General features: G+C 39.6%; 1 protein-coding gene across 1 annotated transcript; it reads left to right on the plus strand.

The window, feature by feature from the left end:
• The first annotated feature begins 1,974 nt into the window (after positions 1-1,974).
• LOC131253287 (protein SMAX1-LIKE 7-like) lies at positions 1,975-16,636 on the plus strand. The gene is made up of 3 exons (XM_058254236.1): positions 1,975-3,550; positions 13,502-13,751; positions 14,389-16,636. Exons 1-3 carry the CDS (start codon positions 2,328-2,330, stop codon positions 16,444-16,446), a joined length of 3,531 nt encoding a protein of 1,176 aa, XP_058110219.1. The 5' UTR covers positions 1,975-2,327; the 3' UTR covers positions 16,447-16,636.
• Positions 16,637-18,304: the final 1,668 nt, after the last annotated feature.

Genomic DNA, 18,304 nt, shown 5'->3' on the forward strand with positions numbered 1-18,304 from the left:
TTATCATTATCTCTAGCTTGGCGATACCGATAACACTAGTAGCGATACCGATAACACCGGAAGTATTAGAAATTTCAAGTATAAACAATGTATTGCTAAGTATAGCCAACGTACCAATATTGCCAATATTTTCAATTGTGTAAATTTCAAGTGTTGCTTGTATTGCCAATGTATCGATATTACCAATATTTTCGACCATGTAAATTCTAAGTAACACTTGTATGACAAGTGAATCAACGATATTTTAATAATATCGCCAACCTAGAGAGATATCACAAATATATATATATATATATATATATATCAAAATTTTTTCCTTTCCAATTTTTGATGATCTCTTGGTAAAATATTGTGAGTTGTTGATATTTTGCAATATCGATGGGTGTTTAGATGGATTGTTGGATGGTTAGTTGGGATGAATGAGATGGTTAAATTGTTTCTTATAACAACACATACTTTTAAGCCCCCATTAAACGACAAGTAATTGTGTATACATTCTTTTATAAAATATGCAAATATATGTATTTTAACATTTCATGAAGTTTCAATGAAAATTCTATTGTTTTTCCATTTTTCGCTGCATTTTCAATTATCATCAATATTATTGACGATATCAATATTGTTTCCGTATCCCTCTCTAGCGAAACTTGTAGTGATATCAATACTTTGAACACTGCCCACAGCCTTCATTCAAGCATTTCTTCTCTTCAATTCAGCAGTTATGACAACTAAAGAATCACCATTTAGATCATTCTTCTATGCATGTTCCTCTTTTAACCATTCTTCTTCTTTCGACTGAGCTTCATTCTACCTTTTCGATCACATTTTGCCTCTCGGTTGCACTTCAAGCTTTTACTTAGTTCAATTGCAATAACTTATTAATTAGGCCTCATCCTCAAATGATGTGTAACATCAAATCAATGCCAGTTATAATTCCGTAAAAGTTGTATTATATCTTTTTTTTAAAAAAAATAATTCATGAAGATATACATGTATCCTTTGTATAATGTCAAATGTCATTATCTTATTGACTCTATTTGGATCGGTCAAAAATAATGTATAATATATATTGTCAAATTTAATATATCTACTTATTTTGACGCTGGGGAGCAAAGTTCGGGTACGCCTGCACACACCGAAAGTAAATAGGAAACCAACCGAGTGCAAACAAATGAAGACAGGGTTGAGTTCAATTTTCATACTGTGGTAGTCCCCTTGCCTTTTTACACATTAAATGATGGAAGATGACAATCTTTCCATGCAGGATACGTTGCAGCGTGTGATGTGCGAGCAAAGTGTGTCACTAAGTAGAGACCAAGCATGGTTAGTTCATATCCTAGAATTCACTCCACTGGGAAACAAAAACAGTAATGGGGAAACCGGGGAGAAAGCAATGGATAGAATTTTCTAATACTTTTTTGTTTTTTTAAGACAAAAGATGCGGTATTTTTAAAACAGAAGCTATACGACCAACTGCCGTTTATAGGTGCATCCAGGCGATCCATCACAATGCATTGCGTACTGATGATATAAGGCACTATCAGTATTAGGGTTCTCCGTTATCTGCAGTATCAGCTCCGTGATAAAAGAGCAGCACCATGTTGACAAGTGTTCTCTTGCACATCACGGATTATTCACGGCTCTTCAGAAATGGTGGCGACCTGTCTTCCTCGCCTATGGTGGCAATGGTGTGCTGCTGTTCTGCAGATGGATTGCATATGGACACGTAATTGGGATTATCAGGATTGATTACATGCCGGCGTTATTTTCGATCTGTACCGCCGCAATTTATGAAGGTTTTGGTAGCTGTGCATTACCAGCCAACGCTTGATATCCATCCACGTGGGCCCACGAGTACACTCTGAATTGTCACTCACCTTGCTACATGAAAGTCGTCTTTGATCAATGTACACTCGTGTAATCCCACGCCACGAGTAGGATTGCTCCACTAACCAAACCATTCAACCCACCAGCCCAAGTGGCAGTAGTAAAAAGAAGAAGGAAAAAAAAAAAAGACCACCACAGCACAAGAATATATCCCCTCCACAACCCAAATATATTCAGTGGTGATGATGTGTGTGGACCCCACACACAGCTTCTCCACCCATCTGCACTCCACCCTCTCCAGAGTTCAGAGAAACTCTCTCTCCAATCCTTGTTAAATAATTATTAGTAGAGAAGGAAAAAAAAAAAGAAAAAAAAGAAAAAAAAAACAACCCAATCTCAAAAGTCCAAATCCCCTATCCTTCTCTTCTCAATTTTTTAATTCCGAAAAGAAAAGCGGCAAAGGAAGAAAAGATAATAATAATAAAAAAGGGAAAGGCAGTATGCCAACGCCGGTCAGCGCAGCGCGGCAATGCCTGACCGGCGATGCAGCTCGCGCCCTTGACGACGCCGTCTCCGTAGCTCGACGCCGCTGCCACGCCCAGACAACCTCTCTACACGCAATCTCAGCACTCCTTGCTCTCCCTTCTTCCTCCCTCCGAGACGCCTGCGCCCGCTCTCGCACCTCCTCCTTTTCACCTCGCCTCCAATTCCGCGCCCTTGATCTCTCCTTCTCCGTCGCCCTCGATCGCCTTCCTTCTTCTCCTTCCATTTCAGATGGTGGCTCTTCTGTCGATCCTCCCATCTCCAATTCCCTCATGGCCGCCATCAAACGCTCCCAGGCCAACCAGCGCCGTAACCCCGAGACCTTCTTCCTTCACCACCAGCATCAGCAGCTTCTTCCTCCATCCCCTTCTTCCTCAACTTCTTCCAATTCCTCCTCCTCTTCTTCCGTCCTCTCCGTCAAAGTCGACCTCCAGCCTCTCATTCTATCCATCCTCGATGACCCCATCGTTAGCCGTGTCTTCGCCGATGCTGGTTTCCGCAGCTGCGATATCAAGCTCGCCATTGTCCGCCCCCTCCCTCCCCTCCGTGCCCCTCGCCCCCGTTGCCCTCCTCTCTTCCTCTGTAATTTCACTGACATGGACCCCACCCGACGCTTCCCCACCTTCAATTTTCCCTTTTCCAGTCTCTCCACCTTTGGCTTCTCCGACTTTGACGACAATTGTCGCCGGGTTGGTGAAGTTCTCGCTCGTAGCAAGGGCAGAAACCCATTGCTTGTTGGAGTCTGCGCACGGGACGCGGTCCACAACTTTGCTGATTGCATCCAGAGGGGAGGAGAGGCTGCAGTTATCCCCAAAGAAATAGCTGGTTTGAAGTTTGTTTGCATTGAGAAGGAGGTGGCGGCTGAGGGGGCGCTGCCAGGGTCAAAGCTTGATGAGTTGGGTCAATTGGTGGAGCGGTCCGTGGGGCCTGGTGTTATTATTAGTGTTGGAGATTTGAACAGCTTGCTCACAGATGCAGCAGGCCGGGTGGTCTCTGGGTTGACGAAGTTGTTGGAGCTTCATCGGGAGCGGTTATGGTTGATGGGTGCTGCTGCGAATTACGAGACATATATGAAGTTCTTGACGCGGTATCCTTCTGTAGAGAAGGATTGGGATCTGCAGCTTCTTCCCATCACTTCTCTCACACCTACAGTGGGAGGACTCTACCCCAGACCCCACAGGTGGGAGGTCTCCATCTTGGTTTTGAATATCTCATTAGAAATTTTAGAGTAATCGATGCTCTTTTATCACATGAATAGATATGTTCTATCTATGCTCTGGATTTGGGTAATTGTTTTCCCTCCTCTTTGTGGTACCTCAGGTTCAATGGCAAAAGAAATTTGGTGTTAGTCGTTTTGAGGAAATCGTTATAGACGTGTTTTCATTTGGTGTTTGATCATCACTTTGATTCAAGGCCAATAAATGTCCATGTTTTAACATAATGGTGTTCAGGTTCGTTCATTCAAAGTGATGTGTTAAAATCCTAGTTTAGATAAGCTTACGGAAAGCTGGGGTTTAAGAAAATCTCTTTATTAACATAGTTGTGTTTTCTTAGAGCTCTTATTTATTACAACGTACTTTTTTGGAATATAGACTTCTTCTCCTAAGAGTGCTCTATTTTAGAGTAGCTTTATTATTATTATTATTATTTATTTATTTATTTATTCATTCTTTCAAGAAAGCAGTGTTTTGGGCTTTTTTCTCAAACAGTGAGCAGATTAGCGTTGCTTTCATAGAGGATTTTATGCAAATTTCCATTGCTGATGGATCTGGTCATTTTTAACTTGAAATGCCATGACACTGCACTGGAAATCCTACAGTTTGCGAACCAAGGATTCATGAAACACTAAGGATGGACCCCCCAAAAAAAAAACAAAAAACAAAAAACATTACATCCCATTTTGGATGAAGTTTTGGTTAGGCCGAATACTCTGCTTGCCATACTTACTATGGGCTACTTCTAGCTTCTATAGTGGCCCTTCCGCTTTGATGCAGTTGTAGTTTGTACTGGTACTGAATGAACATATCAAACAAAGGTGAACAAAATAAGCCCTTCTCCGGCCTGGGAAAAGCAGCAAACTCTATCAGGTAGGTCTTTTGCTCACCTTTAGATACAAACACTATCCCGTTCTCTGTAAGTACCAATACGCAATGGGGTTCCCTTTTTTTGTGAGTGAATGCATAGATAATTGTTCGTCAGAATTTGCCGTTATTCATTCTGTCTTCCTCCATGAACCTTCCAATCTGGTAATATCATCTATCTTATTAAAATCTGAAATGAAGGTTGTATTAATGAAAAATGTCGATTTAGAGAGTTCCTTTCTGAATCAAAATGCTCATTTCAGGTCTTAGCTTGTCTTAGTTTCTCAATCATCGAAGCCTTTAGCAGGGGAGAAATTTTCAGGCATAATTGTCAAGAGGAACCTTGAAGCTAGACCATTGAAGACACTGGATACCCTTTTCGAACACTAAGTTCTTCAAAATTTTGACTGGGTTGAGTACCTTCCAACTTCAGCAATGATCCCAGAGAGGGTCATGGTCTAAAGATAAGTAAAGAAGGCATGCATTCAAAAGGTCAGAGTACAGTAAGTTGTGGCAAAAGCATGTTGTGGTTTTTGGATTGATGAATCACCTTCCTTATCTTCTCCAACTAGGAGGAAGTTGATTTAGAGCAGGGGCTGATCATGGGGCATGCAGCTGGCCAAAAGTTCACCAACAAATCTGCATGTTTAAGTAGAAAGGGGAGAGCAGTGATATTGTTCCCTTCATTTTTGGCCCATTCTAAGGTACTAACCATCAAGCAGCATCTTAACAAACTGAAATGGTCCCCTTTCGTAGTCAATCAACTTCCTTTTTAGATGGGTCCAAATCAGATGTCCAAGATCATATGATTTGGACAAGTATCGAGCAAGTTATGTGGGCTTTGATGTCATCATAAAGATCCCAATAAAAGCCCTATTGTGCTGAACATGTGGGCCTGTGTGTCTGTGGGCTTTAAGTTGCTTTTGTGTAGAAGAAGTTGGAAGTTAGCATGGATTAGGATTTGTTAATCAAAGTCTAGCCAAAGTTATTAAGTGTGGTTGGTGTAAGGATTTTTATTTTTTTTCAGGTGAATTTTAGTTGGCTTCTAGTTATTTTTGAAGTATCTTGGAAGACCTCCCAAGGAGCATAGGGAGCAAATCATTTAGGTGTGGGGTTGTTGAATTAGTAGTTGAGTTTGATTTTAGGATTTGAGAAGAGTGTTGACATCCGGTCCTTCTATGTCTACTTTTTTGCTTCTCTACATGTGTAAACACAGGAATAATGGATTTATTATTATTATTTTATTTTTTTTGTTGAAGAAACCAAAGAAAAAAATAATTATACACAGAGCCTCATGGCTGGCTGATGCATCTCAGCCATGCTACTTGTGTGGAGGTCTGGCTGTATGATAGATCTTGTCGGGAGCGTAGCTCCCAATGGACGCACCAGACCTAATCTGATTTGAGTTCTCAGCCCAAAACATCAACTGGTTGCTGATTTTATGTATATGTACAAACATACATCAATATACAACTGTATGGTTGAATTAAATCACATCATCTTAGGCTATATAGTGTATACTCGCTGAATCGTTTTCTTAATCCAGTCATCTCAACTATATGTTATTTATGGTTGGAATGGATTTGAAGTTTTTAACAATAATTTCCAGATTTTCAGGTGTACAAAAACCATACAGCTTAGAAACAAGGTTTGTATAAATTGTAGAACCGATAATACCTTACAGTTGTGTTATAAACAACCATAGGCCTGGTATTTATAGAGATACGATACACATGGACTCTTCATTAGCTGGCTTTTAGTGATATTTTAGGAAACATATTATTTATGTAGCCAATAGAAATTTAGTTTTGGTTTCTTTCTAATGTAAGTAGGAAACTGAGAGACTTTTTCTAAGGTTTAAATGAAGGCCAAGAACCATACATGTTAATTAAATGATAATGATTTTTATATATATATATATATTTTTTTTAAAGTAAATCAAAATTTCTTTTTATTTCTGCAACAGTGATTGTTATCTTTTGGCACAAGGATATTAGGGTCTTTGGTCTGATACCATTGATGTGTGTAGTGATTCTACCAAGTTATCCTTGTTTTGATGATTCTTTTTTGCTCTTTTCCTACATTTGTGTGTGATCTTTGGAGGTATTTTTTGTCCATATCTGAATGCTAAAACTCCTGATTCATCTTCCACACTTCAATTAGATCACCAAGACCCTCTTTTTTAAGGACAGAAGCAATAAGATTTGCCACTTTCCACAAGGGCGTACAAAATGTCTAGCCCAGAGGTGAAGCTTTAATATAATTAACACAATTTGGCTTCTATGGTTTAGAAGATGTGAAAATATTCTTGAAGCTTCCTTAAACTCCTTGGCTTTGGCATCACCGCATCGCTAAGCTACCCCCATCTGACTGGACCAGATGGTGACTCTTTTAACATCTCTTGAGGCTTTTCCCATTCTGCAATTACCTTAGTTGCCAATTCAGGACCCATCAGAATTAAACTTTCATACACCAAAAGGTGGACATCTCTGCTGCAATGCAGAAAGAGCTATGATATCAGCTGCTTGCTAGAACTTTTTAAGTGTTCTCTATTTGCTCTGCATGCAATTATCAAAATGTAGAGGTAGTTTTCTCCTCTTAACTTGATGTTCCTTCTCCATTGCTTCTCTCCTAGCATGAAGTTAGGTTTTCTTGAGATTTAAGGCGAGGTAGATGCTGATTTCCAAATTCTATAATTCAGCTCAAGGGGACCATGATTGCACTCATGGATTGTTAAGTCTATCTCGTGGACCCTATGTGTCTGCAAAGATGTCTAGTAGTTTTCTTCATGGTTGTTAGGGTTCAATATTAATTGTTTTGGTGGGACTCACTAGGAGCAGTGTTTGTCATCTGCAAAGAAAACATATGGTTGGTTTTCCTCATACAAGTGTCCACCATAATGGGGATCTTTATATGTACAATGAAGACTTTACTAATGGAAGGCCTGCCTCTCTATAGCAGTTTTTGAAGTATTGGTATTGCACTATGTATTGCACCCTTGGTGTACAGAAATATTGTGGGAAGCACCACGAACTATCACTTGTATTGCTGTCTTGAGTGAAACATTAGAAAAATGGTGGATTTTTTAGTGAAATTTAAGGAGATGCTAAAACACACTTTGAACTCAAACATTACCAGAAAAAAATAAATAAATAAATAAAAATTGAGCTATGCATTATAAGTTTTCATTTTGTAGGGACTATATTGTTGGGCATAACTGGTGCAGTTATTTCCCAAATGAGTTTATATTATTCAAATGCCATACAATATAAGCAATAAAACCAAATAGTTGAAAGAACCAAAATGAGTTCTTGAGTTCCATGTCAATGCATGAAACTCATGCATTGATATGAATTTCTACTTGTCTTCTTGCTATTCTGCTAAGAAAATGAATTGAAACGAACTTTTCTCACCTTTGGTATTTTTGCCCGAATCTGCTCTCTTATCACGATTTCTCTACCAAATTCTTGCTAATCTGCTAAGAAAATGAATTTAAATGAACTTTTCTCACCTTTGGGATTTCTGCCCGAATCTATTCTCTAATCATGATTTCTCTACCAAATTTGTGTTTTGATCTGAAACAACTTGAGTGGGGTTGTTAAAGCACCAAAAGAAACACAGTCACCAAAAAATTTCAGCAAACAAGCTCTTTTTAAATTTTTCTGAAATTTTATTTTCAGTCAAACGTCTCAATTGTTGTTGGTGTTGATCTATACTTGCGAAATACCAAGAGTATTGTCAACACTATGTATTTATACAATTGAACCTAAGCCATATATCATGATAATATTTATAGTGTGATATATTGGCCGAAATCGATGATAAATATTGTTAGTACCAGGTAAATTTTGTACTCCCTCTGGGTTTCATGGCGCTGACCAGTGAACTGATAATATCAGCCAATAAGATTGATAATTGGGCTACAAAGATATTGCATGTTTTTGAGAAATTAGTGAATAAGAGTTGTGTGTAGAGAAATTTGTGTGTCTATGCACGTGAGCGTGCGTGGGTGGGACGCTAACTCTACCTTCTTTCTTCCTCTCTTTTATTATATAAACCCTCTACACATGCATTTGATGTCGAACTGGGTCTAATCCTTTAGGACTTTTGGAAGACATCAAGAAAAATGTCTAGAAAAGTAGTTGGTCCTTTCCAATGACTAGGAGGTTGGAGAACTTCTCAATTCTCCATTTGCTGCAAAGTGACATTGTTGACCTTCGTTGGACCTTTGGGATATGTTGGATGTGCAGCCTGCAACTGTCTCAGCTACAACTCTGTTGAAGCTCATTGTGCACAATGATGCAGGATAACTAACCATGTCTCATCTACAACTCTGTTGAAGCATCATTGTGCACAATGATGCAAGATAACTAACCACTTGCTCTAAAAGCTCGAATTGATAGAGCGTGGTGAATCAATTCCTTTATTTCATAACCCAGGCCCTACATCAACCAAACCCCCCTCCTGGGCCCCACATCACATGGGTTCCGCCTCACACAGGTGGGGCCCGCCTCACATGAGCCAACCCACCCCGAGTGTGCACCTGCATCTCGCAAGGCACCCCACTCGAACCTGATGTGAAAATGTCCCTGTATTAATCACCTCCGGTGAAGAGTCTTGAACACGAGACCTCCCATTGTGATACCACTCTGATGCAAGACAACTAATCACTTGTTCTAAAAGCTTGAACTGATAAAGCATGGCAAATCAATCCTTTTATCTCATAACCCAGGCTCCAAATCTCATGAGTTAGGGAAAAGAGAAAGGATATGGATTGGGTTGGGTTTTGATGAATTTAGAGGAGTTATAAGAAAATGAGAAGAAAAGTGAAGAAAAGGTGTGCCTTGTTGGAGAAGAGAAAGAGAAAGAAAGACACATTAGAGGAATCCACCACCAAACAAGCTTCTACCCTTCCACAATTCGATTGAAAAGGAGGGTTTTCTCACAAACCCTAAAGGAGAGGAAGAACAACTTTTCAAAAAAGGAAGGCTCATTTTTTCTATTTTTTTCTTTTTTTCTCAAGCTTTCCAATAAGGTTGGACTAAAACCACATAAATGTCTTTTAGTCAACCTGCTTGGGCTCAACATCGAGTTGAATTGAGTTTTTGAGATTTAGAACTATGCTTCCAATCACATATAAATCTAAAAAAGTAATTAGAATCTACATAACATCCACTTTCCTTATTTGAAGCCCTATGAGCCCAGATCTGGCGGCCTGATGGCCTGATCGACAAAATCCAACGGTCGGATCAACACAGAAAAAATATATATGACTAAAACTCTCATAAGAAGGCCACATGCATCATCCCTAAGTGGGGTCTTCAAAGTAACCCGGTGAGCCCCGTATGGAACTCGTCTCCCATCCACGAAGAGTTACCATCTCTGGTACACCCGAGTAGGTCCTCTGATGTCCCCATCACCCGGTGTGAAAATTCCCTGCATTAATAACCCCTAGTAAGGAGTCTCGAACACAAGACCTCCCGCTCTGATACTACTTTGATGCAGGACAACTAACCATTGGTTCTAAAATCTCAAATTAATAGAGCGTGGCAAATCAATCTCTTGGGTTGGATCCTTGATCGAACCCTCATTGTGGGCCCACATCACATGGGTTCTGTCTCATATGGACCACCTACCCTGAGTGTGCACTTGCATCCCACAAGCCACCCCACTCGAGCCCTGTGTGAAAATGCCCCTGCATTACACAAAAGGGTAGTTTTGAAGTTATCTATATAAGAGGATGCGAATTGCTTGCACCTGAGGGCTGTTAGGGGATTATTGTGGCCCTGATGTGGCATAATGAAAAAGTGTCATATGCGCTTGTTAGATATGAGCCATATAATGAAAAGGACAAAATGGTCATTCCCAAAGGAAAATCTTTGTTTTTCATTGTGGGGCCCACATTTGATAGGTGTACATGGTACTCCTTAATTGGGCCACATAAGGGTTACAAGAAGATTCCAGCAGCCCCCGCTTCTAGACAATCCTCGTCTCCTTCAAGAAACTCTTCTTATTGATAGCTCCAAGCGAATCATATGCTTGAATTGGACCAAGTGAAGATGATGCCTACAATGATGATGGTGGTATAAGAAGCCTTATAAGAAGGGTTACAATGGATAGCTCTAGTCTGGACTCGTTTTTTTTTTTTTTTGGGGGGGGGGGGGGGGCCATTTAGCCCCGATGAACAACCACTACCTTAGCCATTATCTGAGCAATTCACAAAGTCGGGGGACCATTTAGCCCCGATGAACAACCACTACCTTAGCCATTATCTGAGCAATTCACAAAATTCGACTTTGCTCAATTGTTCAACACCCATTGACTTATCCTACAGCATGCCTGCAACATTTCATCAACTACAACTCCTAACACTTGTGGAGCATCAATGGGATGAAACAATAGGAGATCTCCAAGGTTCTAACCTATATGATGCCAATAGCTTATGTCATGGTTCTAAGAGTCATCCAAGTTGGGTGTGACTTGGATGAGTTGACTCGGATTTAGATTGGAGTGATTCGGTTTGACACCACTTGGTGAAGGGGGTTGACACGGGCCAACTCACTGAAGTTGGGTGAGCCTTGGGCAATACACCGGAGTCTTGCCGAGTTGACCCAGCCAGACTCATTTCCATGTGGTCTTCTCGATTTCTCCCCTCATCTCTCTACTACGTTTGAAGAAGTGTCTTATCCACCTTGGGGGAGACAGTTTCTTTGCTTTTGTTTTTTTTTTTTTTTTTTTGTTTTTGAGAAAAGCTTGGGTGTTGTGTGATGAATGATACTCAGGAACTTCAAAATTACTTAGATATTGTTTACATGGCATGCAAGGAATTCAAATTAAAACTGTCCAAATTATGTATACCAGTTTATATGTACCATGAACTAAAAAATACTCTTAGTGGTCATTTATTGGACAGTTAAAAAATGAAAGATATTTCACGTATCTTAATTAGAGGTTAGGATTGTGCAAACAATCTTATTTTTGGACTATAACTTGGTGACAGTGGATTCCATAATTTAGATGTTTAAATTTGAGAAATGTATGCCATAATATCTGAGTGCCTGTGTATCAAGCATCATATGTGGCCAGAGTATCAAATGACACCCCCTTTTTTGGAGATTGGAAGCATCTGCAACCAACCAGATGTATATAACTCCTGTTTTATGCAGTGCATGTTTTACACCCAAGTTATGTAAGGCCCATCATGTTTTTCAACTCATGACCTAGCAAGTTGTTCCCAGTCCCTGGATCTTTTAACCATGGCCTATGCATAACGTCTCAGTAGGGATAGAACATACTGTGGTGGTCTGCCTACTAAGCCAGAGTTCTCTTGGAACCTTATGTGGTTGGTGGGAGCATCTATCAATTTGGACCAAGGCTCAGATTGAATCCTCAGTACAGATCATTGAAGACGGATCTCTACCTCTTGTCTCATTTGGAAAGCCTATTCTGAATCTGGTGAAAGCCTTCTTACCACAATTAGGCAACGCTTCCTATGAAAGATGTGGAAACACAACATTGATGTATTCTCTTGAATCTCAAAATTTTTTAAATTGAATGGGGCATTTGGATTGTGAGTTACTTAAGATAAGCTACTTATGCCTCAAATAGCTTATCTTGATTTCTACTTCTTAAACTGAAGTGATTAACTTTAAATAAAAAAATTACTTATAAGTGATTATAAACCAAACTTACTTATTTCAAATAAGTTACTTATCTACTGCTCTAAGTAGAAAACGTAACTTATTTGGTGGTATCCAAACGGGCCACAAAGGACTATGAAGACTAGTAGTTCCTCTAGTTTACAGCCATATGGAAGGTTGAATTTATGGCTGGCCTTCCAAAGGAGGTCTCAAACTTGCTGAGATCTAGACTCACATGTGAGTCCCTAGGAGTGATGAACTGTAGGGAGTTGTTGGCAGCATTAGACAAAATCCTGATCGAGCACTGCTCAAGAGTAAAAGATGAAAGCTATGGAGTGGAAGTAACATTCAGTTTGGTGAAACCAGCTCTTGCAAATAGTTTGGAATAATTGATTATGAGTCAACCAAGCATCAGCGATGGAAGAAATTCTTAGGTCCTCCATACAAGAGGGTGCCGATTTCTTTCTGGAGCACCCGTTCATCTAAGATGGATGCATTAGATCAATGATGATTGGATGGCATATACTTAGCATGGTGGGCACCACACAGTTAACGATGGCCATCCCTTGTCATTGTTCCCTGTGGTTTTGGCCCACGTGGGTAATGGATCAGGAAGTTTTTTGGGCCCTAGCCAAATACAAGGAAGCAAATCTTCTGGATGAATCAGTTGCCTAACCATCCATTATTTTGAATCACAACCATCTATTTCACAAAATATTAAGATGACCAGAATATCCTGTCACAACCATATATAGGCTTTCCATGATTTAGTTATAACTCACTAGAAGGCTATTGTAATTTATAATCCTGGGCTCGTTTGAAAGCTAACTCAATAGGCTTTCAAATTGTGGATCATTTTGGTGGCATTCAGACATCATTGGATACTTGAAAGTCGTCCACCATAAAAGTAATGAAAATATTAGTGTGAAACTGGTTCAACTAGCTTTAACTTTAACAACTAAATGCCCGTTGATCTAGTTGGACGTCAGGGCCACTGTTATTCCATCGTATAAATCTAGAACCTCAAAATGGTCCGTATCTTCAATTTGAACCCTTGTTTGGTCCAGATCCTTGATCAGGAACCTTGGATGGGCTTGAATGGCCTGTTTAAGTCAATCAAACATGGGCATTTCAAGACAACCCAGTGGGGAAGAAAGAATAAAACTTCAAAACGTGCAAGGTACTGTGCATGAACAAGTACACCGCAACTGGACTGAGTGACTGATACATTTACATGTGTGACTTACATATGTGCATGATGTTCCTGAAGTATGTGTACTTTTGAGTGTTCAGCATTTTTGTATTAATTGACCATTTATCCTTCCATCTGTAGTCGTGCGTGTTTGCATTGGCTTCTGACAGTTTGTGTCACTTCAATCTCACAGTTCCGTGCTCATGATATAATTACAGCTTGATGGAGTCGTTTGTTCCATTTGGTGGGTTTTTTTCAACAGCATCGGATTTGAAAAGCCCTTTAAGCAGCACGTATCCATCTATGTTTTGTTGTCACCTATGTAATGAGAAGTATGAGCAAGAAGTTGCTGCAGTTCTGAAGGGATGCACTGTTTCAGTTGAAGATCAGAGCCAAGGGAGCTTGCCCTCCTGGCTGCGAAGAGCTGATCTGCTCAGCCAAGAGAATGGAGTAGCAGAAGTGGTGAAGGTATGTATTGCTGTTGAAATTATCCATGTATCTGTTACCTTTTTAATAATGAAATTAAAGTAACATTTTGCTGATGTTGTGTGCTAGTAATATTTCAGTATGTAGTTTTTTTTTTTTTTCCTTTCTTCTTTTTCTTCTTCTCTTCTTTTTTTTATTTTTTATTTTTTTTATTATTTTTTTTTTTTATGAGTTTACAAGTGGCAATCCACCATGGGGTTCTTTAACTTGGAACCCTTAGATTGAAAGAAAGTTTTTTTCTTTTTCTTTTTAATTTTCCAACTTTTTAGGTTTTGCATGGCAATGGTACAGGTGAGCCCACCTTTTTGAGATATATGCATGCTTTGCTTGACTCCATGGATGGGCCATGCCCCAGATATCACCCTATTAGATGATGCTAGCCATGCAATGAAAATGGACAATTACAACCAATGGCTTACATTTAGTTGGAACCCATAGAGACTGTCAGGATCATCCAATGGGGGAGAATTTTGGGCATATCCCATCCACTATGTGAATTTTACAGGTTACCAATGGGTAGCCCCGTGTACAGTTTATTGGGCCAAGAAAATGCTTGATCAAGTGCATAAAAAATGTGACAATATCTATGTAAAAACCACATTCTATCTCTTCAGTGCAGGCCAAAGATGATGGAACAGCATTGAATGATAAAGTTATGGGGCTGCAGAAGAAATGGAGTGATAATTGCCAACGTCTACATCGTGGTATGCAAATGCTTGAAGCAGACAATCTTCAAGTGGGACACCAAGTGGGTCCCATTAATTTTGGCCTTCATTATATTGCAGATAGGAAAGAGAGAGCTGATAATTGCAACAGCAAGAGTACTTACACATCTCAAAACCCAAGTGGATGTGGAAATGCATTTCCCATGTCAGCAGATTTAGTAAAGATTTCCCCACCAGACTTGAACAAGCCAATTCCTGTTGTTCCTGTATCAAAGAACGAAAACTTATTGTCCAAACAACAGGTAAGCGTTTCAAAAAGCGAGCTCCTTCAGACACAGGGCTTGCAATCTAACTCATGCACTCTGTCAGAGGTGGGCATTCATGACGGTCATCCATCACCTCCCCTTGTAACTTCTGTGACAACGGATTTAGTGTTGGGAACACTTTATACACCTCTCAGTAACCATCTGAAGGAACCCACCATTCAAACCTACAAAGACCATTCACGGTTCTCGGTGTGCTCACCAGCTGGAGTTGATCTTGTCAACAGACGTATTCCGATTCCGATGGCTCTGGTCCAAGCTCCCTCTGCTTATTCAGATTCCATTGGGCCCAGTGCATATGTGGGTATGCGGACTGCTGCCCTGAACTGTCAGACTACTGCTGTCATGGTTGCATCTAACCCACGCTGCCTTGGTTCTTCTGATATTACCACTGGACAATGTGATCCTAGAGATTTCAAGACCCTGGGGAAGGCTCTCACAGACAAAGTAGGCCGGCAAGATGAAGCCATATATGCTATCAGCGGAACTATAGCACGCTGCAAAGTAGGAAATGAAAGGCGCCGAGGAGCTAGCCTTAAAGGAGATATATGGTTCAGTTTACTTGGTCCGGATAGAGTTGGAAAGAAGCGAGTAGCTGTGGCTCTTGCAGAGATGGTCTTTGGCAGCAAGCAAAATCTAATATGCGTGGATCTAAATTCCCAAGATGGCATCACCTGTTCCAATTCGATCTTCGATCTCAGCCAAGCAACAGATGGCTTTGATGCAGGATTCAGAGGGAAGACAGTGGTCGATCATATTGCTTGGGAAATAAGCAAGAAGCCGTGGTCGGTTGTGTTCCTTGAAAATGTGGACAAAGCTGACTTGATGCTTCAAAATAGCTTGTCCCAGGCTATTAGGACAGGCAAATTCCCAGACTCGCATGGAAGAGAAGTTGGCATCAATAATACAATATTCATAACAACAATGAGAACATGGAAGGGTAAGATGTTCTCTGATGGGAAAGAAAGTGTTGATTTCTCTGAGGATAGGATTCTGGCTGCCCAAGTCTGGGAAATGCACATCTCAGTTGGTTCTGTTCCTGAGGCTGTAAGCAATAAGAGTTCAAATGTGTTGGTTATGCCAAGGAATGGTTCTGGGAATGAAGAATACAGTTTGGGAAGAGTATTTGTCAAGAAAAGAAAGCTGGACAGCACAGGCGATCATAAAACGGAGTGTGAGTACATGGAGACAGCCAAACGCCTACATAGGACATCTAATACATACCTTGATTTGAATCTGTCTGCAGAAGAGATGGAAGCGAACAATACGGACAATGGAGATGACGAGAATGACCGAATGTCTGAAAGCTCGGAGGCATGGCTAGAAGAATTCATCGATAAGGTGGATGAAACTGTGACTTTCAAGGCTTATGATTTTGACACCGTGGCAGACAATGTACTGAAGAAAATCAGGGAGAGGTTTCAGAGTGCATTAGGGTCAGAGGGTATGCTGGAGGTTGATTGCAAAGTGATGGAGCAGATACTTGCAGCGGAGTGGGTATTGGAGGGAACGGGAGCAGTCAAGGGTTGGATAGAGAAGGTTCTTGGGCAGAGCTTCGTGGAGGCTCGTGAGAGGTATGCGAGCAGCCTTTGGGCACGTACTGTACTGAGACTAGAGACTTGCGAGGAAGGGTTGATGGAAGAGCAGGCACCAGGAGTTTGCCTTCCTGCAAGGATAATTCTGAATTGATTTTGTATGACAAAGGCGGAAGCTCGCTCGCTCCATGTAATTATTATTTAGATGTATAATGAATGTAGTATTTTTAGCTATCTTTTTTGGGTTTTATTGGTGATTAATTTTGGTCCTGTTTAATCAGGGTTTTGTTTTGTGAATTGAATTTGTTCTTAGTTGGTTAATGTATGATGATGATGATGATGATATGGCCTTTTTATAATTTTTTTTTTTTTCAATGTAATGTCAGTTGTTTTGTCTGCTTTTTGCTAGTGTTTAATGATGGTCCTGTGCTCATTAGCAATGTCTACCATTTGCTTATGGGACCATGACTAGGTGATCCAAACCGTTGATATGATTGGCCCAGTGTAAATGGGGTATTAGCCATCATTTTTAGGTGTCCAACTTGTCAGCAAACTGTCCTTTTATGATGATGAGCTGGACTATCTAATTCCTATTGGCTATTTTATTGTTAAAACAAACAATAGACATGCATGCTAACGGGATGGACTGGTAGTAATTCTTAAGGCAGCAGACTTAATATTCTAGACTGTTTATTAATTGGCGGCCCCACAGATGTTCCGGCCATAGATGAGCAATCATTTAGTAAACATATCAAAACAACCAGTCATTTTTAATGAACTCGACCTCCAAGACTTGAAGGTTTCCTCTGAGGCAACAGTTGATTTATAAAATGTCACAATATCATCATCCGTCCGTAAGAGAGCAGAAGATATTCACAACTTTTATAATGTCTAAATCTGGTTTACGGCCATATCTAAGGCTGTTTAAAGTATAAATCTAATTTTTTGTTATCTCTTTGAATGTAATTAATCCAGACAAATGACATTGTCCAGAATATTAGAGTATAGATATTTTTGCTTCTACTTCTAAAGATATTATCTTCTTCAATGGTAAGTGTATTATTAATTTACTTTGCATATTAATTCAATTACAATATTGCTTGCTTATTTTTAGTTTGTCTTTTAATAATTTTATTATGACATAGATAATTTGCATTTTCTTTTGTGCTTGCAACTAGAATATGTGTTTATATCAAAGACTCAGGACGGAGGAATATGTCCAAGTTCCCGCATAGGATAGATGATTGGATGTTGCACCATTTTACTTCTGTTTACCAATGAATGAGTGTTAAGTTAGTGGTTTAAATTATACTAATGACTGAACTTAATTAAAATTGTTGTAATTTGAATTATTGTAATGATTTAATTTTATATTAATTAAGAGCTCTCTCTCTCTCTCTCTCTCTCTCTCTCTCTCTCTCTCTCTCTCTATATATATATATATATATTCTATTTTTTAATTTGATTGGTCTAATAAGTTGGATTTGGGTTGACCCTTTTATAGATCAGTTAAGTTGGAATTAAGATTTTCAACTCTTTTAGTAAATGAGTTAGGCTTAGGTTGGATATGTCCAAATCATAATCCAATGAATCTTTTGCCCCCAAATATCTAATAGATTCACGTTATGGCCAATTTTACCCTACAATTAGTCCTAGTCTTTAAATTTTATTTTATTTTTATTTTTATTTTTATTTTTATTTTTAATTTCAATTTCAGTGCATGTAGCCTTGCAATGGGGCATTTTGTCTTTTCAAGTCTTTTACATAAGTAACTAGTTGCCATAGTTTCCTCTTTGCCTGTAGCCCTCACAACCCCACCAATGTGTATTATTAGGGAACCAGTGCAATCAGAGATACACATAAGATATGTGGGGAAATGTTCCAGTAAGGTTTTCCCTACTATATGGTTATGGTAAGTTTTGAGCCCTAGGAACCGCAATAATGCTAATTGGACATCCACCTTGTCTATCAGATGCACCTGTCCCTATCGGGCCTAGCTCTTAAAACCCAGC

The sequence above is a fragment of the Magnolia sinica genome, chromosome 8 (assembly GCF_029962835.1).
Source record: "Magnolia sinica isolate HGM2019 chromosome 8, MsV1, whole genome shotgun sequence".
Lineage (NCBI taxonomy): Eukaryota > Viridiplantae > Streptophyta > Magnoliopsida > Magnoliales > Magnoliaceae > Magnolia > Magnolia sinica.